A 23576-nucleotide genomic window follows, 5' to 3' on the forward strand; every position below is an offset into this window, starting at 1 on the left:
ACATACGGAAAAGGAATGCACGCGGAGTAACTTCCGTTTTTTTTGCGTACTCATTGAAGTGAATGGTTCCGCAAACGGTCCGTAAAAACCCCCCAGAATGGACAAGAAAACACGTTTGTGTGCAAGAGGCCTTTTGGGGTACATATGGGATACTGTGACTAATGATATGAGGGGCAGTGGCTGCTACAACAGGGGCACTGTGTTATGGGGTACATATGGGATACTGTGACTAATGATATGAGGGGCAGTGGCTGCTACAACAGGGGTACTGTATTATGGGGTACACATGGGATACTGTGACTAATGATATGAGGGGCAGTGGCTGCTACAACAGGGGTACTGTATTATGGGGTACACATGGGATACTGTGACTAATGATATGAGGGGCAGTGGCTGCTACAACAGGGGCACTGTGTTATGGGGTACACATGGGATACTGTGACTAATGATATGAGGGGCAGTGGCTGCTACAACAGGGGCACTGTGTTATGGGGTACACATGGGATACTGTGACTAATGATATGAGGGGCAGTGGCTGCTACAACAGGGGCACTGTGTTATGGGGTACACATGGGATACTGTGACTAATGATATGAGGGGCAGTGGCTGCTACAACAGGGGCACTGTGTTATGGGGTACACATGGGATACTGTGACTAATGATATGAGGGGCAGTGGCTGCTACAACAGGGGCACTGTATTATGGGGTACACATGGGATACTGTGACTAATGATATGAGGGGCAGTGGCTGCTACAACAGGGGCACTGTGTTATGGGGTACATATGGGATACTGTGGTGGAGTGGTTGCTTCTTTTATGGGCACTGTGACCGCCGCATAGACTGCAGTAAGTAAGTACGAGTGTGCCAGCAGTTAACCCCTTCAGTTCCCTAGCAGTAGTCCCGTCCCTGCAGGTCAGGCCGCCCTGGCAGTCACACAGTGAGAACAGGCAGCGCTAGAGACACCCGGAACTAGGGACCTTCGGGCGGTGACGTCATGCGGAAGTCCCTCTCCTGCCACATGGTGCTGAGCTCCGGGCCCGGACCTTCACGTTGCTGGTGGCTGTAGCCGGTTCATGAAGGAGGAGTGGAGGACGGTGACAGCGGTCAGTATGTACTACCTTGCAGTGTCACGTAGGAGGCTTCATATACTATGCTGGGGTCTTCAGTTTATCGCGGGGCTCATTTCTGCTGCATTAGTGATACTTGTCAGGTGAAGAAATCTGCTGGATCCCTTTACAATCACTGACCTGTCAGGATTGCAGATGGGAGCTCAGCCCTATGATGTAGTAGTTAAATCCGCTGTTCCTAATCAGTAAGGGAAAACGGCAGTGGTCCATGAGTGCAGAGATCGGCAACCTTCAGCTGCTCTGGAACTACAACTCCCAGAATCCTCCTTTTACGTCTCTGGGAGTTACAAGAACAGCTGAGTAAAGGCTACATGATGCACACGAACGTTGTTTGTTTCCGTGTCCGTTCCGGTTTTTATGCGGATAGGATGCGGATCTATTCATTTTAATGGGTCTGCAAAAAAAGTTATAAGGGTCTATTCACACGTCCGTTTTTTCTTTCCTGATCTGTTCCGTTTTTTCAGGAACAGATCTGGACCAGATCTGGACCCATTCATTTTCAATGGGTCCTGGAAAAAACGGACAGCTCAATGTCAGATTTTTTCCAGGACCCATTGAAAATGAATGGGTCCAGATCTGGTCCAGATCTGTTCCTGAAAAAACGGAACAGATCAGGAAAGAAAAAACGGACGTGTGAATGGACCCTAACATGTCCTATTGTCCGTTTTAGGCATTGTTACAATGGATCCGCACAGAAAAAAAAACGGATACAGAAAACACATAAGGTCGTGTGCATGTAGCCTAAGTCTGCATGCTGGGGGTTGTAGTTTCACAACAGCTGCTGATGCAGTGGATGGTTAGTGGTGGTACTGTGGTTGTGTGACAGAGATCAGGACCAATCCGTGAAATCTGCTCAGCAGTCCGCTGGAGAGCGGCGCCCAGGGATCTCCCTGCACTTACTATTATCCCCGGGCGCCGCTGCGGTATCTTCAGATTTTTGTCTCGACTGGGAGGAGCCTGCTCTTGTTCTCCTGGGCGTCTCCTTCTCCCAGGCTGTAGCGCTGGCCAATCGCAGTGCTCAGCTCATAACCTGAGAGAGAAGTGGACGCCCAGGAGAACAAGAGCAGGCTCCTCCTAGTTGAGCCGAAAATCGGAAGATACCGGAGCCTATACCTGGAGAGCGGAGCGGCGCCCAGGGATAATAGTAAGTGCAGGGAGATCCCTGGGCGCCGCTCTCCATGTCTGTATACTTAGTTTAGATTTTTTTATTGTAGTGAAAGGTCCTCTTTAAAAAAATAAATTGATTTTGGTAAAATATTTGTGTATTTTGAAACAAATCCCATAAATAGATGTTGAGATACTGTATGGGCGGCTTTAGTACTGCTGCATGTGATTGTATGTATTTTGTGGACTTCAAACCATGGATCCGCAGAATACGGATGCCGCATTTACCTAATACAACTGCCTACCGTCCGCAGAATGAACACGAATAGTGGGGTATGTTCTATAATTTGCGGAATGGCCGCATAGATGATATCTGTGTGCTGTCGCCCCATAGAAACGAATGCAAACCTTAGCGATATGTGGCCGTCACATCGTCACTGCAGGTCGCTCAGCGTTAGGAAGGCGCCATCTGTTTTCTTCCTTCAACAGCGCCACACTTGTCTATAGGTTGTATATGGTATTGCAGCTGAGCCCCAGTCACTTCAACGAAGCTAAGCTGCAATACCGGACACGACCCAAGGACCAGTGTGGCGCTGCTTGTGGAAGAAAGCAGCCATCATTTCTTAGTTATTATTTTTGAAAGGGGTACAGAACCATTTTAAACCAGGTTTCTTAGTTATTGGTGGAAAAACATTTGTCACCCGGTGAATTTAGCTTTCTGATCAAGGGCACATCCAACACAATGTAACGTATATATGAAGTATTTCTACAAGCTGTAAATAGCTGAACGTTTCCTTGTTTTCCAGATTGATCAGGATGGAGTACATGACGGGACCAGCCACAAGCAGCCAGGGGAACATGTACGTAGTTATTCCGAAGTGCCTGAAATCTTTGGGGGAGACTTATCAAGACTGGCTATGCTGCTCTCAATATCCTGGAGAATGCACATATGATGGTGCAGTCCGTGCACCTGAATGAATGAATAGCCTCCGTGATCCAGTGCTTTTCTTCAGGCATTTTTCCTATAGATTGTTCTATAGGGAGAGAAATGCATGGAAAAAATGTGACCAAAAACCTGCCGCACAGAATTGGTGTGAAGGAGGCCTTAGTTATTATTCTCACAAACACTTTAACATGACACATCCCGCATGCCCTCCATCTCCTCCCTTAACAGCTCGTTGTACACTTTCCTCGGAGATATTCGGACATACTGTATATTTCCAGTGGGAGTCTTTGACCTATGCTACTCTATGTGGGATATTTTACAAACTGGTATCTTTTTCTATTTACAACCATCCGCCCCACCTGGTCTGGGTTAGAAAATCACAATATCAGTGTAATTAGAGGGATTTAAAAAAACGTGGGCAGATAATGGAATTTTTTTTTATTAAAAGCAACCCCTACAATCAACTCCTCAATCCACTGCTCAGAGCTCAGGCTCTTCCCGCTCTACTCAGTTTGCTTACTGAATAGATCTAATCATGTGGCCGCTGCAGCCAGTCGCTGGACTCGGCATCGATGCCAACATGGATGGCGCGTCACCTCTGAGGCCAGTGATTGGCTGCAGCTGTTACATGAATGACGTGCAGCACGTGATCGCTGCAGCAAGTAAGTTGGCACTAGAAGGGAACGTTGGAACAGCTGCAGTGCTTGACTGGAATGGAATTAGTGGATAAGTATTGAGTCTAGAGTTCCCAAGTCTTGGCAATTTTAATTTTTTTTCTAAATCCTGAAAAACCCCTTTAATTTCTAGTTCACTTACGGCTGATGTCCGGATGCTGAGTTTATATAAATTCAGGAAGCAGCTCCAGCCTAAAAGAACATGGGGTATGTGGCGCCTCTCTTATAATTTAGTTATCTGCCTGATTGTTTTTTCAGCCTTTGTTGCCAGTGTGGTGTTCCAGTCCCTCCAAACCCTGCAAATATGTGTGTGGCCTGTTTACGGACACAAGTGGACATCAGTGAAGGGATCCCCAAGCAAGTGTCTGTACATTTCTGCAAACAGTGTGAACGGTAGGTATCAACCTTCTACTTGCTAAAGAATTGACTATTGCATGTCCCACAGAGCTCTGTTTGGTCCCTGCATCTAATAAAAATGCGGACAGCACACAGTGTTCTGTCCCCGCATCAGTATGTCCGTTCCGTAGCCCCGCCCAAAAAATAGAACATGTCCTATTCTTGTCCGTTTTTGACATTATTACAATGGATCTGCAAAAAAAACGGATGGCATACGGTCGTGTGCATGTAGCCTAAAACATGTATTTCCCTGCTCAAGAGGCTTCATAGAATTGAAAGAGCTGTGGACACGGATGTGTGTCTGCTGCAGGAATACAGGCCTCTGTCCTCGTGATCACTGGGGACTCCAGCGGCTATACTTATACCCTGTTCTGTGGTGGGACAATGAAATAATTAGCCATAAAATTTATTTTTTACATTTTATGGCATTCACGACACGGCTTAGGCTACTTTCACACTCGCGTTTTGGCTTTCCGTTTGTGAGAATATCATGGGCTCTCACAAGCGGTCCAAAACGGATCAGTTTTGCCCATATGCATTCTGAATGGAAAAGGATCCGCTCGGAATGCATCAGTTTGCCTCCGTTCAGTCTCCATTCTGCTCTGTAGGCGGACACCAAAACGCTGCCTGCAGTGTTTCGCTGTCCACTTGACGAAACTGAGCCAAACAGATCCGTCCTGGCACACAATGTAAGTCAATGGGGATGGATCCGTTTTCTTTGACACAATCTGTGCTATCTGCATCCATTCCGTCCCCATAGAGAATGAATGAGTCCGCACCCGTTCCGCAATTTGCGGAACGGATGCGAACCCATTATTACGGATGTGTGAATAGAGCCTAATACAACCGAATCCGTTCATGACGGATGCATGCGGTTGTATTATTGTAACAGATCCTTTTTTGCAGATCCATGCCAGATCCGCCCAAAATGCGAGTGTGAAAGTAGCCTCAAATAACGTGTTACTTTTATTCTCTGGGTCCATACCATTGCAGGTACCAAGTGAATATTTTTTTGTTTTAACAAAAATATTTATTTTTTATTACCATAAATATTTTTTTGTTATTTGTATTTTTGTTTCATTTTTCCATGAATGAAAATGTGAGAGGGAATTTTTTTTTTGTGGGACAGGTTGTAGTTTTTATTGGTACCAATTTGAGGTTTTGATAATTTTTGGATCACTTTTTATTCGACTTTTGGGAGGTAGGATAAGCAAAAATAGCAATTCTGCCCTTAACACATTTTTAAGGTGTTTACGATACTTGGTTGAATAATGGGTCATCATGGTTGTGGTGGTAAAAGTTATATGTGTAAAGAATTTTTTTAAATATAATAATACATAATAATGCATTTTTTTATTGTGAAAATTGCATATGTATTGCCGTATATTATGCATGTTAAGAATTATTGGCAGGCATTCTATTAGACCCTTTCTCTGGCAGTGCCTAATAGTACCAGGATAGCAGCCATGGAGGTCCTTGTTAGACCTCCCTGGCTGCCAAAGTAAGCATCCGCATTGAACCCCTTAGATGCAGTGATCGCAATCTCCAATGGCATCTAAGAGGTTAAACAGCCGGGATCGGCGTTACCTCCAGTCTCAGCCACTGAAGCCGGATCTCATCTGTTTATTGCAACCGGATCTCACTGTGGAAGATGCAGGAACTCGTTGTGTCCCCATGGATGTAACTGCTCATCCATTGGCGCGAATGGTTCACAAAAGTATGCATACAGTTGCATTCATTTGTGGCAAGGTGTTAAAGGAGAGCTACAGAAACAGTGTAGCATAGCCTTCTTCCATAATCCTGCCACCTTTTGGCGCTTCATGGAATGTGTATTCTGATCTTGGCAATGAATGGTTGAGTTGGGAATACCCCTTTAAATGAATGTTCATCTGCAAGGCTCTATTAGTATGTAGTAATACTGTGTAAGTGACTGTTCTATCTTTGTTCTTATTGTTTAGTTATCTACAACCTCCAGGAACATGGATCCAATGTGCTCTGGAGTCAAGAGAGCTGCTCACCTTGTGTCTCAAAAAACTGAAGGCTTCCTTGAGCAAGGTATGACTGGAGGATGCTGGGTGTTCTTCTGACACGTGCAATTCTCTGCTTACTGGATAGACGCAGCAACATAAAGGCTATGTACACCCTTGGGGACAATTTTTTTTATTATTGCACTGTACTTATTTTGAGATAAATCATTTTTGCAATTGGTCTTTATTAAAAATATGGAGCCCTTTTTTCTGTACAGAGCTGAGATGCTCTAGTAGCAGCCTGAGGATTTTCTCTCTTCAACATCAGTTGGGGAGCTGAAAGGCTCCTTATTTTCACCATCTGACATTATGAACACTCATTATAGCTCAGTTCTTATCTTACTGACAAGAATGTGGCTTAAATAAGTGTTTATGACCTTTAGTAGTTTAGAGAAAAGGTTTATTAGATGACCGGCACAAAGTGAAAGTACCAGTCACACAGCTAGTAAGACAGATAACCCTTTGTTACAGAATGGGTCATTATTTTTAATAAAGGCCAATTGAATATATGATTTTTAGCCAAAAATGAGAAAAATGTAATCATCAGCAAAAATTGCTTCCGAAGGTGTACGTAGCCTTTAAAAACTATTTGAAATGCCCTCAAACTCATTTTCATTTTGTAATTTACTTGATTTTACTGTTTTACTGCCAAAATAGGCCCTGAATTTCAAGGTGTCTGTAACGCTTTTCACTATTTGGACTCGGTACACCACTGACATGTATGAGGTGTAGGGATTCTACAGGATAGGGGCTGTAGTGAGCTCTCTACTGGCAGGAGCACAGATAGCTGCTCCTGGCTGTGCCCGCTCAGCTAAACTCTCTGCATAACACATTGGTACAGGAGACCCTACAGCAGTCTTTAGCTGAGCAGAGCGGGCAAAGCAGGCACCCTGAAATTCGGGTTCCCATTTTGGCGGTAAAACAGTTGCAGTTAATGAGGCTGTGTATTCCCATCTCACCGCGGGTGTACTGAACTGTAGTCATGACATCATGTGACTCGCCTTAAGGGTCCATTCACACGTCCGTATTTTGTAATCCGCATCTGTTCCGCAAATTTGCGGAACGGGATGTGGACCCATTAATTTCAAAGGCCCTGCAAAAAAATACGGACAGCACTCAGTGTGCTGTCCGCATCCCTTGTTCCATTCCGTTATGCGGAACCGCAAAAAAAAAAAATAGAGCTTGTCCTACTATTGTTCGCAAAATGCGGTCCGTGGTCCCATTGTAGTCAATGGGTCTGCAAAAATGCGGATGACATGCGGAATGCATTAATATGTCATCCGCAATTGCGGATTCGTTTCCAGGAAATAGAAAGAAATTTTATTTTAGTACCCTAGCAACATATATTCCTCCTTCAGTTTTTTGCGGAAAAACAGAACAGATGTGGATGTACAATTGGTAAAAACAGAAGTTTTTTGCGGAAACCCGGATCTGCCAAAAATTAGTACGAAAATCTGGAAAACAAAAATACTGACGTCAGTAGACCCTAAGGAATAAATTGTACAGCATCATAACTTGGTATGATGCTGTGAGCTCTCATCAGAGGAGCAGTGTTCACTCCGCGAAAAACTGTTGCCACGTGGAGCATACTTCCTGCGCTGAATACGCTTGTCTGTAAAGTACATTACAAAAATGAGTTTTACGGAAGTTAGAATGGTTTTGAACAAAGCTACATAAAAGGTTAGTTAAACTGTAAAGGAAAGCTGTAGCGAAAAAGTAAAAATCGTGTTTTTATTGGTGCTTCCCTAAAGACTTTACAGTTGTCCGACCTCTGATCACAGCACGGGGCCCTAAGAATTGAACCTTTAGCTAGAAATTGGTGTAGATGTATTTTTTTTAAACCAGTGGCTAAACTTTTATAAGGCCTCTTTCACACGGGCGGTGCGGGAAAATGTGCGGGTGCGTTACAGGAACACCCGCGATTTTTCCGCGCGAGTGCAAAACATTGTAATGCGTTTTGCACTCGTGTGAGAAAAATCGCGCATGTTTGGTACCCAAACCCGAACTTCTTCACAGAAGTTCGGGCTTGGGATCGGTGTTCGGTAGATTGTATTATTTTCCCTTATAACATGGTTATAATGGAAAATAATAGCATTCTGAATACAGAATGCAAAGTAAAACAGCGCTGGAGGGGTTAAAAAATTAAAATAAAATAGAAATTTAACTCACCTTAGTCCACTTGATCGCAGCCCGGCATCTCCTTTTGTCTCCTTTGTTGAATAGGACCTGTGGTGAGCATTAAGTACAGTTACAGGACCTTTGATGACGTCACTTCGGTCATCACATGGTACGTCACCATGATAAAAGATCATGTGACGTACCATGTGATGACCGGAGTGACGTCATCAAAGGTCCTGTAACTGTACTTAATGCTCACCACAGGTCCTATTCAACAAAGGAGACAGAAGGAGATGCCGGGCCGCGATCAAGTGGACTAAGGTGAGTTAAATTATTATTATTATTTTTTTTTTTAACCCCTCCAGCGATGTTTTACTATGCATTCTGTATTCAGAATGCTATTATTTTCCCTTATAACCATGTTATAAGGGAAAATAATAATGATCGGGTCTCCATCCCGATCGTCTCCTAGCAACCGTGCATGAAAATCGCACCGCATCTGCACTTGCTTGCGATTTTCACGCAACCCCATTAATTTCTATCGGGCCTGCGTTACGTGAAAAACGCACAAAGAGGAGCATGCTGCAATTTTCACGCAACGCACAAGTGATGCGTGAAAATCACCGCTCATGTGAACAGCCCCATAGAAATGAATGGGTCGGTATTCAGTGCGGGTGCAATGCGTTTACCTCCCGCATCGCATCTGCGCGGAATACTCGCCAGTGTGAAAGGGGCCTAACTGTGTGTGTATTGCTGTGGTGCAGGTTATTGTATTGTAAGATGTGGTTGGTGTGTTTTATCCCAGTTGGATGGAGACCTACAGTAACACTGCAGTAGACAAACCTCTTCCTTCTTGTTTCTCCGGGCCCAGATGTCTGCAAGGAGTATACCAGACTATGCTGCAATGTCTCTTCGTGAATAGCTTAGGAGAGGCTGACAGATTGGTTTGTGTTACGTATATAGACCAGCATATTCCTCTGAGCTGTGCTTCTATTTTTCCACTTGGCAACCTCCACTGTTTGTGTTGCTGGAGGGAAAGCATTTCAGTTGGGCATATCACTTCCCCCTTGTAAAACCCAGACAGATTAGGGATCGGCATGGCCGATTCTGGAACCCAGTACGGCATTCTTATCTCTCATCCAGAAAGTCTTCCTTGTGTTTTACTTGTCTTTATGTACATTTACAGTTTGCAGGATTTGGTGGGTGAATGTATTAGGTTCTGCAAACAGGATATCGGATCATTAAACCTTTCACTGCCAGGACAATTCTCACACCTTTGACATACAGAAATAAAACTAAAGACAAACATTTCAAATCCCCGTACTCCTATATTTTCTATAGTAGACAGTGACACCCGGCCTATTATTAAAATGGTGTCCAGCATTTTACACTCATAGGCTCCTCCTGCATTAAAACATAACATTTTGTAAGAAATACATAAAAATACATGTTTGCGGCTAAACAGAGCCTAAAATAAAGTTTTAGGATGTGCAGAGATCATACATGTCGGTGATGCCTATGTCTACATAGCTTCACATAGTCATCAGAACTCAATAGAACAAAAATGTCTGCAATCCAGATGGCAGTAAACATTTGAGCCATGCGGTCTCCAGATATTCTGGTTTACTGGTGGGGTGTGTAGAAGTCCAATTACTCATCATTTCACCCCTTATATTTAAAAAAAAAGACACTCAAAGGCACATCTCCTCTTTTGTTGGTAAGGGGTAATATCATCATATGTAGCACCGTTCCTATATCCTCATGGTGTCACTGGAGGCCGTCACAAGCTGTGATCTTTCCTCTTGTGTCACATACAGCAACCCCCGCCCCCTTCCCTTATAGGGAATGTATGCTCCTAAGGGCTTGTTCACACGACCGTGCCGTTTTTTGTGGTTCGCAAATTGCAGATCCGCAAAAAAACGGATGCTGCCCGTGTGCCTTCTGCAATTTGCGGAACGGAACAGGAGGCCCATTATAGAAATGCCTATTCTTGTCCGAAAAACGGACACGAATAGAACAGGAGTGCTGTCCGCATCCTTTGCGGACCCATTGAAATGAATGGAAAGCATAAAACGGTCCGTATCTGGAACGCAAAATACGTTCGTGTGAACAATTCCTAAAAATACGTTCGTGTGAGCAATTCCTAAGTATAATGTCTTTATTCTGTGTAAATTGGCTACCGATCACCCAAAAAGCAAGAAAAACGCTTGTGTTCAAGATACCTATCATTTATGCAGCACATAAAGTCATTGTTTTTCGTCAGCACATAATTCAGTGTAAATAAAATGTGCTGCTGACAAACAATGACTCTCTATGGGGATGAACGAACGTAGTAGTGATCATTCATCCCATTAAACAGGGAATGATTGCTGCATGTAAATTTAGCTTAACAAGCGGGAGGCCTTTATATTCACACACACATACAACCAGAAAGCAAAAATTTCTTTCTGCACCCCAAATATTGTTGTTTTTGTCTTAAACATGTTGTCTCACTTCAGCAAATGGAATTTATCATTTAGACAAAGTTAATACAAGGCATTTACTAATGTATTGTGATTTTTCCATATTGCCTCCTTTACTGGCAGTATTCATTTTTCTATGACATTATACACTGCTCGTTTCGCCTGGTTACGACCACCCTGCAATCCATCAGTGGTGGTCGTGCTTGCACACTATAGGAAAAAGCATCAGCCTCTGGTGGCTGGGACTGCGGGAGTGCAAGCACAACCACCTCTGCTGAATTGCAGGGTGGTCGTAACCATGGATACGAAAAGTGTATAATGTGATAGAAAAATGAATCCAGCCAGCAAAGGAGGCAATATGGACAATCACAATACATTAGTAATTGCCTTGTATTAACTCTATCTACATGATAAATGCCATTTGCTGAAGTGAGACAACCCCTTTAAGTACTATATTAAGACACTGATTATATTGGTATCATTCTAATGCAGGTACGTCTTATCGATGCTGGCTTTATATGGACTGAACCCCATTCAAAGAGGCTGAAAGTAAAATTAACAATCCAGAAGGAGGTAGGTAAACCAGAAATGTGAGCCTGGTAAGAGACATTTCTCACCTCTCTCTAGATTCTTGGAAGTGACAGCAGCCATTTGGAGTGTTCTTCAGAATGGCATCTGTAATTGGAGAAGGTCTGCACGTCTGCAGCAATTTAATAGACGGCTCACACTGTTCGTTTTCCAACAGGTGATGAATGGCGCAATCCTTCAGCAAGTCTTTGTAGTTGACTATGTGGTACTGTCACAGATGTGTGATGACTGCCATAGAGTGGAAGCAAAGGATTTCTGGAAAGCTGTGGTCCAGGTCCGCCAGAAAGTAAGAAAGGCTACTGTTTTCTCTAAAAACACAGGGGGAGATGTTTTAAAGGTGGCGCAAAGGAAAAATGGAGTAGGTGACCATGACCACAAATCAGAGTTGATTTCCTCCTCCAAAGGAGCTCTGAAAAATATCTGTCCATTGTTTCTGGGACAGCACTCCAAGATCCTTCTCCCACTGGGCCTTTGTCCTAATGGTAGTAGAAGAGGAGGTAGTATCAATAATGTATCTATAAAGCAAAGATATGAGGCCTTTAGTGGAGGAGCCATTTAATAAATGCTTAATCACAGAGGGAGAGTCAGAAATCTGCACTCCCTTGGGAAATTGGGCCTGAAACGCATGCCTTGATTGTAAAAACTGAAAAAATGCTGTGTTGGGCAAGTTAAACTCTTCCTGCAACTGTGTAAAGGATTTAAAAACTCCACCTGATTGAAGTTGTCCCAAAAACCACCCCCTCTCTTTACTTTTTTTGAAACGTTTCAATACTTATCCTCGGTTGCTTTTTCTTCCAAATTAGGGATCTAAAAATCCCCTGAATTTTAAAAAACAAACTTTGTGGGATCCAGACTGGGGAGTTATGGAGAAGATATAACAACTGAGGCATAAGTACCATTTTTATGAGGTTACTGCGACCAATAAGGCAATTTACACCAAGTATTAGATTTAGTGATAAATTTGGCAATCAGTGGTTCTATATTTAACTTCATATAGTCAGTCGGGGATGGAGTCAGCATCACCCCTAGATATTTAAATCTGTCAGTCACTTGTAAAGGTAAACCTCCAATATCTAATGAGGCTGGTAGTGGATCTAATGGAAGGATTGTGGACTTATCCCAGTTAGTGGTGAGTCCGGAGTAAGTCCCAAATCCAATGGAATTGGATTTGTCTATGGAATTTTGCAGGTCTCCTACATATAATAGCAAGTCGTCCGCGTACAACGAAACTCTCTCTTCCCGATGACCCACCTGAAAACCCTGCCAGTGCGACAATGTACGCAACAAACAAGCAAGAGGTTTAATGGCGATTGCGAATAGCAAGGGTGCCAAGGGACATCCCTGCCGAGTACCCCTATGTAGAGGGAAATATCCAGAGAGCATCCCGTTCGCCCTAATTCTCGCAACTGGGGAATGATATAATAACCGTATCCAGGAAATAAAACCATTACCAAAACCCATAGCCGCTAGGTCTTCCCATAGATAACTCCATTCTATACTGTCGAAGGCCTTAGCAGCGTCTAAGGACACCACGGCCCGACAGCCCCCTGTGTGTACCGGTCTTTGTATGTTAAGAAACAATCTCCTAAGATTAACGGCTGTGCTTCTATCTGGCATAAACCCAGATTGGTCTTTGTGTATTAACGGAGATATGACCTTATTTAGCCTATTGGCCAGTACTTTAGCTAGTATTTTGACATCGTTTGGTAAAAGAGAAATGGGCCTGTAAGATTCGGGTTGAGTTAAATCCTTATTTGGCTTTGGAATCACTACAACTAAAGCTTCACGCATAGATGCGGGCAAGATACCAACCTGTAGGGCTTCATTAAACGTATTTAATAAGTGAGGGAGAAGACACTCCCTATATTGCTTAAAGAATTCCGCCGGAAGTCCATCTGAACCTGGAGACTTCTCATTAGGAGAGGAGCTCAAGGCCATCTCTAATTCTTCTAGTGTTAGGGGTTCATCCAGGAGAGCAGCGGATTCCGGGGATAGCCTGGGCCTACGCAGTTACTAATCCCGTTATCCATTTCTCCTTGAGCAGGGGAATAATTCTGTAAATCTTATTTTATTACAGTTTTATATGATGATTGTCCTTTTGCAGGTTCTTCATAAGAAGACATTCTACTACTTGGAGCAAATTATTCTGAAACACAGACTTCACCAAAACACTCTTCGTGTAAAAGAAATCCACGGTAAGGAATACTTTTGTACTCTTTGTAACCGGTGACCTATCTCTGGATAGGTCATCAACATCTGATTGGTGGGGGGGCCAGATGTTATATCGCCACCAATCAGCTGTTTGAGAAGGCAGCGGCGCTCACAGACTTCTCCAACTTTTCCTAGGCCAGTGATGTCATGACCATAAGTCATGTGGCCTAGGCCCTGCTCAGCCCCATTCACTTGGAGGTCCTGGATTTTGTACTCCCACGATCAGATACTGATGACCTATCCAGAGGATAGATCATCAATTACAAAGAGTCGGATAACCCCTCTAAAACCATGCTATGAAAGTATTTAATGTATTTTTGAAATACATATTGGAATAGATATTCCTAGTGTTCTAACAAAGTTTTTGAAAGGGAACCTGTCACCATATAAATGCAGTGCAATCGTCATGTTTTAGAGCAGGAAAAGCTGAGCAGATTGTTATATTAGCTTTGTTGGAGAGATCTGTTAAAACAAGCAGTTCATTCATTTGAATCCTCTGCTCTTTCTTTGCTGAGGAGTCACGTATGTGGTCCTGTCTGTGATTTACAGCCTTGCCTGTATGCGTAGTCGTGCAGAGTTAGCTATAAGTTACTGATAGAGGTAAATAAATGGTATTGTGGTGTAAACCACAACCATTGTAGATGCAGGCTGGATTTCTATACCGTACAGCGAGCGGTGTGGGTGGCTGCCTGGGTCTTTTTGATCTGGCTCTGCAGGTGACCGCTGGCTGTCTTTGAAGTGGAAAGCAAAGCAGAAAACAACAAGACCTCTGTGCCTGATGAAGGGGGCTATTCGCCCTTGAAACACGTAGCTTGGATAAAATATATTTATTTATTCTTACTTTATCTGGATTCTACTTTTTGGGGAGAGCGCCACAGAGGTCTTGATGTTTTCTTCTTCGCTTTTTACTGAGTAGGACGTCACACATGATTCCTAAGCACAAAAAGAACAGAGGCTTAAATGAATAAATAACAAGTTTTAGGGCTCATGCACACGACCGGAATTATATCCGCAAAACGGATCCACAAAAAATACATTGTGCATTCCGTGTTTTACGGAACGGCCGGCCCCTAATAGAACAGTCCTATCCTTGTCTGTTACACAGACAATAATATGACATGTTTTATTTTTTTGCAGAACGGGCATGCGGACATACGGAATGCACAAAGTGACTTTGTTTAGTTTTTTTGCGGACTATTGAAATGAATGGTTCCGCATACGGTCTGCAAATAAAAATAGAACGGACACGGAAAGAAAATACGTTCATGTGCATGACCCCTTACTGAATGTTTTCCCATAAAACTATACATCAATCTGCTCAGATCCTCCTGCTCTGTAACCTGTTGCTGCAGATTGCATTTCATGGCAACAGGTTCCCTTTAAGTGAAACTCCTATTCTGGTTTTCCACTGTCTCAGTTGCGATGTTTACTAACTATGTATTTCGGCTGCTGTTTAGCCTCTGTGGCTGCAGCTGGTGGGTCACATTGTCACTTACACTGTTCATGCCATTAGTGGTTCTGGAGCCACCTACCATAAGGAAAGCACATGAGATTTGTGCCGGTCTGTGGAATTCTCCCGCTTCCAGTTTACTGCATTGCTGTGGGCTTCTTTACATTGACTTCTGATACATTATTTATCGACTCTTTCATAGATGGACTGGACTTTTACTACGCTTCCAAGCAAAACGCACTGAAGATGGTTGATTTTCTCCAGTGCACAGTGCCCTGCAGGTATGTTTCATCCTGTATTAAAGCGTATCATTATGGAGCAGGTCTTTGCTATATATATAGTCAGGTCCATAAATATTGGGACACCGACACAATTCTAACATTTTTGGCTCTATACACCACCACAATGGATTTGAAATGAAACGAACAAGATGTGCTTTAACTTTAGACTGTGAGCTTTAATTTGAGGGTATTTACATCCAAATCAGGTGAACGGTGTAGGAATTACAACAGTTTGCATATGTGCCTCCCACTTGTTAAGGAACCAAAAGTAATGGGACAGAATAATAATCATAAATCAAACTTTCACTTTTCAATACTTGGTTGCAAATCCTTTGCAGTCAATTACAGCCTGAAGTCTGGAACGCATAGACATCACCAGACGCTGGGCTTCATCCCTGGTGATGCTCTGCCAGGCCTCTACTGCAACTGTCTTCAGTTCCTGCTTGTTCTTGGGGCATTTTCCCTTCAGTTTTGTCTTTAGCAAGTGAAATGCATGCTCAATCGGATTCAGGTCAGGTGATTGACTTGGCCATTGCATAACATTCCACTTCTTTCCCTTAAAAAACTCTTTGGTTGCTTTTGCAGTATACATTGTCCATCTGCACTGTGAAGCGTCGTCCAATGAGTTCTGAAGCATTTGGCTGAATATGAGCAGATAATATTGCCCGAAACACTTCAGAATTAATCCTGCGGCTTTTGTCAGCAGTCACATCATCAATAAATACAAGAGAACCAGTTCCATTGGCAGCCATACTTGTCCACGCCATGACACTACCACCACCATGCTTCACTGATGAGGTGGTATGCTTAGGATCATGAGCAGTTCCTTTCCTTCTACATACTCTTCTCTTCCCATCATTCTGGTACAAGTTGATCTTGGTCTCATCTGTCCATAGGATGTTGTTCCAGATCCTGTGAAGGCTTTTTTAGATGTCGTTTGGCAAACTGTAATCTGGCCGTCCTGTTTTTGAGGCTCACCAATGGTTTACATCTTGTGGTGAACCCTCTGTATTCACTATGGTGAAGTCTTCTCTTGATTGTTGACTTTGACACACATACACCTACCTCCTGGAGAGTGTTCTTGATCTGGCCAACTGTTGTGAAGGGTGTTTTCTTCACCAGGGAAAGAATTCTTCGGTCATCCACCACAGTTGTTTTCCGTGGTCTTCCGGGTCTTTTGGTGTTTCTGAGCTCACCGGTGTGTTCCTTCTTTTTAAGAATGTTCCAAACAGTTGTTTTGGCCACGCCTAATGTTTGCTATCTCTCTGATGGGTTTGTTTTGTTTTTTCAGCCTAATGATGGCTTGCTTCACTGATAGTGACAGCTCTTTGGATCTCATCTTGAGAGTTGACAGCAACAGATTCCAAATGCAAATAGCACACTCGAAATGAACTCTGGACCTTTTATCTGCTCATTGTAATTGCGATAATGAGGGAATAACACACACCTGGCCATGGAACAGCTGAGAAGTAGTGTTGAGCGAACTTCTGTTTTAAGTTCGGCGTCTAAAGTTGGGCTTCCGGTTAGCGGAGAATCCCGATATGGATTCCGAATTCCGTTGTGGTCCGTGGTAGCGGAATCAATAATGGCCGATTATTGATTCCGCTATCACGGACCACAACGGAATTCTGAATCCATATCTGGATCCTCCGCTAACCGGAAGCCGAACTTAAAACAGAAGTTCGCTCAACACTACTGAGAAGCCAATTGTCCCATTACTTTTGGTCCCTTAACAAGTGGAATGCCCATATGCAAACTGTTGTAATTCCTACACCGTTCACCTGATTTGGATGTAAATACCCTCAAATTAAAGCTGACAGTCTGCAGGTAAAGCACATCTTGTTAGTTTCATTTCAAATCCATTGTGGTGGTGTATAGAGCCAAAAATGTTAGAATTGTGTCAATGTCCCAATATTTATGGATCTGACTGTATATATGTACAAGCCAAGTTCTGTGCTGCGGGGTGCAGTTAACTAGACAGCGTCCTTCTCGGCTTACTAGGCTGCCATCTTCACCATAGGGACCTGAAATACTGGCACCCCACACCAAAAATGGTAGCCTGAGCAGGACACTGTCTTGTGAAGTGCAGACCTCGGCAGGTACATGCTGAGGGTTAACGGCAAAGCTCAATTATTTAGAAAGAAAGATTATATTGCAATGTCCTGCACTTTAATAGTTTTTCTTGTAAAACTGGAGGTACACTTTGAAAGCTGACCATACACATTAGTCTTTTGTGTGAGCTGGATTCCATCACCCTCAGACCCTGTTCACACCATAGTCAGAGTAGTGGTAGGAACCCTTTGCCATGCTGAGTGACCGTGACGTGGTGCATGAAGGGCTCCGATATTTTCCTGACCGGAACATATTGGCGAAAGTCTCAGCTTTTTAATACCTGCATTTATGACTTCCCAGTATAGTCAGTAGCTTATTTGTTTGGTGCATTTTCTCTTGGTGTCTCATATGATGCTTTGCTACATTCCCTGTAGCTTGTCCTTGTGGTGCATGTGGACCGCGCCGACGTCCTCCATTGTATGCATATTTTGCTGGGGATAGTCGATAATTGCGGTCCACATGCGGCTGGGCTGCTCCCCCAATCTAGACACGCCACCGTGTCAGGGGCTGAGCAGCTCCTCCAATATTGCCACTATTTTTTTGGTGTTTCTGATTAGTCTTTTGTGTACCAAACCCACCCAGAACGGAAGGTTCAGCCAACACAGTAATGTTTGTGGGGAGGTCCCGACTTTTCCCCAACAGATGATGTCGGGGTAGACAAGTACAGGACGAAATGAATATTTTCGCCTGATGCTTATGTTCTCTGGGGGGATAAGCCAGCGGCTTTCTCTGTTCTAACCATAGAATACGCGTTCGGCTGAGCTGAACGTGCATGGAGAAGCCGGGAGAACGATCATTCAGCTGACCTCTATTAAATGTGTATGGGCAGCTTAATGCTGGCTGCCATGTGGTGTAACATATAGATTGGTTTGAATATATATATATATATAGTTAATATTCTCTTAAGAGGACTTCTTAAAACGAGTAGCAAAATACCCATTCTGATACTCTGTTATATTAGGATAGCATCTCTTGAAAAGCATTAATCCCTTTACCCACAGTGTTTAAACTTACAAGACTATAGTTTCCAACTGACATTTTGACCCTTTTCTGGTAATACTTGCACCACATTTGCTAGTGAGTTTTTTTTAAATTGCAAAATGAGGGAAGCTATAGCAATGGTGCAGCATAGCAACTCCTAATTTCAATGGAAATGTATTGGTCCTCATGGGTCTCAAGTGACCTTATTGACCACAGCAACCAGTTTTTCATTGCTGTTTAGAAGAGGAAATCTGTGAACTCATGACACTTTTCCATGAGCCAGAAAGCCACTTTATCTTTCAGACAGAGGAGAGAAGCCGAGACCTTGAGAGCAAAGCCACAGCAGAAAAGTCAGTGACAGATCTGTAGCAGAATCATAAGCCACCATAAAACAGTTTATTTGTAGTAGAAACACTGCTCCAACACTTCAGATACCCTACTCATCAATATATTGTACAGCCTTCCAATTTACTTCACCCCCCAAGTCTGCTTGAAAGAAAAAACCTCACTTTCTCGCCCAGTTTCCTTGGGGGACACAGAAGACCTTGGGTATAGCTCATCTCCCTAGGAGGCGTGACACTAAGTGAAAACTGTTAAGCCCCTCCTCCACAGCTATACCCTCAGCCTGGAGAGAGAGACTGCCAGTTTTTGCTTAGTGTCCAAGGAGGCAAGACACTCCCTGCTCTGCAGGGCTGGTTTCTCCTTGTTTAAATTTGAGATTTTTACTTTTTTCCTTTCTTTTTGTTCCAGATCATCAGGGACAACAGAGACGCACTAGACCTCTCTGTTTCTCCCGGGGTTGAGCTGCGCCAGTGCCGGTCACCCGCACTGCTGCCTCCCCCACAGAAGGCAAGGTGGATCAGGGCAGCCTCGCTCCCCTACATCCCGCCAGCGCAAGGGTCGCCCGCACGCCAAGTCCCTCTTCCAGCGTCCTGCCACTACGGTGCCAGTAGCTGAAGGGGCGACTAGGGTTGGACGATATCAAAAATATTCCCACGATAACGATATTAAGAAATTTATCGCGATAACGATATATATCGCGATAAATGCCCATTTAGAAGAAAAAAACACTTGGGGCCACAAGGAGACGTTATACTGTATGGGGGCAGCCACAAGGAGACGTTATACTGTATGGGGTAGCCACAAGGAGACGTTACACTGTATGGGGGGCAACAAGAAGACGTTACACTGTATGGGGCAGCCACAAGGAGACGTTATACTGTATGGGGGGCAGCCACAAGGAGACGTTACACTGTATGGGGGCAGCTACAAGGAGACGTTATACTGTATGGGGGGCAGCCACAAGGAGACGTTATACTGTATGGGGGGCAGCCACAAGGAGACGTTATACTGTATGGGGGCAGACGGGCAGTTCCCCAGCCTCTTATCAGCCCCCTCTGGTAACCCCCCCCCCCCCCTAGTATTAATCATTGGTGGCAGTGGCCACAGGGTCCCCCTCCCCATCATTGGTGGCAGTGGGCAGTGCACCCCCCCCCCCCCCCAGTATTAATCATTGGTGGCAGTGGCCACAGGGTGCCCCTCCCATCATTGGTGGCAGTGGGCCCCCCCCCCCTCCCCAGTATTAATCATTGGAGGCCACAGGGTCTTCCCCCCGATCATCGGTGGCAGTCGGCCCCCCCTCCTCCCTCCCCAGAATTAATCATTGGAGGCCACAGGGTCGTCCCCCCATCATTGGTGGATGTGGGCAGTGCCCCCCTCCTCCCTCCCCAGTATTAATCATTGAGGCCACAGGGTCGTCCCCCCATCATTGGTGGCAGTGGGCCCCCCCTCCTCTCTCCCTCCCCAGTATTTATCATTGGAGGCCACAGGGTCGTCGTCCTCCTCCTCCCCCCATCATTGGTGGCAGTTTGCAGTTCCGATCGGAGTCCCAGCAGTGTAATGCTGGGGCTCCGATCGGTTACCATGGTAGCCAGGACGCTACTGAAGCCCTGGCTGCCATGGTATGTTAGTGAGCAGCATTATACTCACGTGCGTCGTGGCCGCCGGGCGCTCCTTCTTCTCATAGGTCTGTGCGGCGCATTGCTAATGCTATAAGCCTTAGCAATGCGCCGCACAGACAGAAGAAGGAGCGACCGGCGGCCACGACGCACGTGAGTATAATGCTGCTCACTAACATACCATGGCAGCCAGGGCTTCAGTAGCGTCCTGGCTACCATGGTAACCGATCGGAGCCCCAGCATTACACGGAACTGCAAACTGCCACCAATGATGGGGGGAGGAGGAGGACGACGACCCTGTGGCCTCCAATGATTAATACTGGGGAGGGAGAGAGGAGGGGGGGCCCACTGCCACCAATGATGGGGGGACGACCCTGTGGCCTCAATGATTAATACTGGGGAGGGAGGGAGGAGGGGGGCACTGCCCACATTCCCGGCACCCGACCTCTGAGAGGACGCTGTGATCACCTGAGGGGTTAATTGCGCGGATCACAGCGTCCTCTCAGAGGTCGGGTGCAGGAAATGCGAGTGACAGAATTCCTTCCCTCCCCCACGCCGGCCGAACTGCTAAGAGCGCCGCCGCAAGCGGCCAGCAGGTATCGGGGACATTTGCACGAGTAGAAGTACTCTGCAAATGTCCCGTATCGGTTCATGCTGGGGCGGGCGGCCGCAGATTTAGAAGCGGTCAGCGTACATGACCGCTCCTATGACGTCACGAAATACCGCGGTATTTACAAAACGGCGATATCGCCATATCGCCGTTTTTTTAATACCGCGGTATATCGTGATACCGGTATATCGCTCAACCCTAGGGGCGACCCTGCTGGAACGGACCGAGGGTGAAGACGGCTGTGGTAAGAGAGGCTTCTCCAGCCCTACGTCCCCCACCCCCCCGGTCTCCTGCGTGCCTGACCCTATACTGGGCCTATGGACCCTTCTGTCCCTGCTAGACCTAGGCTGGCCCCTGGGCTGCCACAGGGCGACATTCTGCTCCCTCTCTCCTGGCCTCCATAGGTCATTGGCACCCTTCTCCCTACAAGAAGAATGCCTGGGGAGCTGCAGAGGTCCGCAACTAGCTGCCCCTGACGGAGGGGTTATGCAGGCGTCCCACCCTCACAGGCACCCGGTCTCAGGGTCCCCCTCCCTCTTACCGGCTACTGCTTCAGGGCCAGAGCCTTGCTGCCCCTGACCCTCCTCTGCCCTCACGGGCACCGGCCCAAGGGCAAGGTGGTTGTGGCTGTCGGCCCCATGGGGCGCTGTTATAAGCCAGGGCCCGCTCCATGGGTAAAATGGCTGCCGAGTGCAGGGTCCTCGCTTCCGGGCAGCGTGGTGGGCACCCGCGGCCTGCAATATGAGCGCTATGCTCCAACAGCCCCAGGCCGACCGTCGGAACATTCCGGTCGGCCGGGCACCGCAGACTTTGCGGCCGCGATCCCGGCGCTCTATCCGGGTCCCCGGCTCTTCCGGCCCGCGGGGTGGGCACCCGCGGCCGGCATGTGCATGCGCCGCTTCGTTCCCCGGCCTGTACTTGAATACTGTGCGGCCCCGGTCAGCCGGGCGCCGCTAAAGATTTAGGCCCCGGCTTCACGGCCTACAGTTACTAGGCCGCAAAATTCCGGCCTCTGTTGGAGGGGGCTGGAACTTCTCCAGGCGGGAATTCTTCCCGCCGGGAGGTTCCCCCGCCCCCAGGGGATCGCAGCGCCGCCCTCCAGGCCGGATCCCTGTTAACCCTTTGGGTACAGGCCGGCTTCAGATGGGCCTGTATGGGTGCCTCCAGGGGATCGCAGCGCCGCGGTACAGGCCGGCTTCAGATGTGCCTGTATGGCTGCCCCCAGAGGATCGCAGCGCCGCCCTCCAGGCCGGATCCCTGTTTAACCCTTTGGGTACAGGCCGGTTTTCAGATGGGCCTGTATGGCTGCTAACTCCCCCCCCTCCGCCGTGCCCCTGTAGGTGGCTCCCCTTTCTGCCTCAGTGAGGCTGTTATATATATATATATTAAAAAATAATAAAAAAAAAATATATAACTTGTGGGCTGCGCAGGACGCTGCAGCCTCATGTCAGTACATGCCCCCCTTCCTTAGGCGGCATGTCGCGCTCCCCGGGTCATTTTACCCTCCTAGCCCTCTCTCACGATACGGCGCTGGTCAAGTGCATGCGGCCCTTTCTGTAGGCAGCATTCGTCACCCTATCCAGTTATGGCATAGGCGGAACGCTACACTCTCACTAGATTCGTTGAGATCTGTGCATGACCCCCTTTCTTAGGCGGAATACTGCACTCTCACCAGATACGGTGCTGGCCATGTGCACGATCCCCTTCCATTGGTGGAACGCTGCACTCTCACTGGATTTGTTGCCGATCATGTGCGTGACCCCCTTCCATAGGCGGAACGCTGCACTCTCTGGATCGCTGACGCCCATAGGCATGACTCCCTTCCGTGGACGGCATTCGGCACTCTCACTGGATTCACTGCCAGCCATGTGCATGACCACTTTCCATAGGTGGTATGATGCACTCTCATTGGATTCGCTGCCGGCCTTGGGCATGCCTCCTTCCCTGTGGCGGCATACATACACTCCCTCGGTCGGTGATGTTCTCTCGCCGGTACGTTGTTGGCCATGTGCATGAACCCCATACATGCCGGGGTGCTTGCACTCTCACTGGATCCGCTGCCGGCCATATGCATGACCCCTCTTCCGTGGGCGGTGTACGCACTCTCACTGGATTCGCTGCCGGCCATGGGCATGCCTCCTTCAGGTGACATACACACATTCTCACCGACTGATCGCACTCTCCCTGGATGCGAGGCTGGCCATGTGCATGACCCCCCCCCCCCCCCCCTCTTTTCTGGGCGGCATACTACACTCTCACCGGATACGTTGCTGGCCTTGAGCATGGCCCTCTAACATGGGTGGAACGCTTGCGCTCCCATTGGATACCGTGCTGGCCTTGTGCGTGACCACCCCTCATTCCATGGGTGGAATTTTGCACGCTCACGAGATTCTAGGCTGTCCTTGTATGTGCCGTATTGGACTTGCACATGTTCCCCTTCATTGGGAGTAGTTACACTCTCACGAAGTTTCGGTGTTGGGTGAATTGTTGCACACTCACTTAATGCTAGGATAGCCCTGTGCATGTCCCC

The 23576-nt window shown here is 46.3% G+C and overlaps 1 protein-coding gene across 1 annotated transcript in view; it reads left to right on the plus strand.

Annotated features, from left to right (window-relative positions):
• Positions 1-964: 964 nt before the first annotated feature.
• Positions 965-23576, plus strand: part of NMD3 (NMD3 ribosome export adaptor) — a 47943-nt gene continuing 25331 nt past the window's right edge. Inside the window, exons 1-8 of the mRNA XM_040428172.1 lie at positions 965-1104; positions 3039-3092; positions 4111-4245; positions 6207-6303; positions 11348-11428; positions 11601-11729; positions 13548-13638; positions 15307-15385. Of these exons, the coding sequence (XP_040284106.1) occupies positions 3049-3092; positions 4111-4245; positions 6207-6303; positions 11348-11428; positions 11601-11729; positions 13548-13638; positions 15307-15385 (656 nt within the window). The 5' untranslated portion in view covers positions 965-1104; positions 3039-3048. The remainder of the gene's footprint in view (positions 1105-3038; positions 3093-4110; positions 4246-6206; positions 6304-11347; positions 11429-11600; positions 11730-13547; positions 13639-15306; positions 15386-23576) is intronic.

This window comes from Bufo bufo, chromosome 4 (assembly GCF_905171765.1).
Source record: "Bufo bufo chromosome 4, aBufBuf1.1, whole genome shotgun sequence".
Classification (NCBI taxonomy): Eukaryota; Metazoa; Chordata; class Amphibia; order Anura; family Bufonidae; genus Bufo; species Bufo bufo.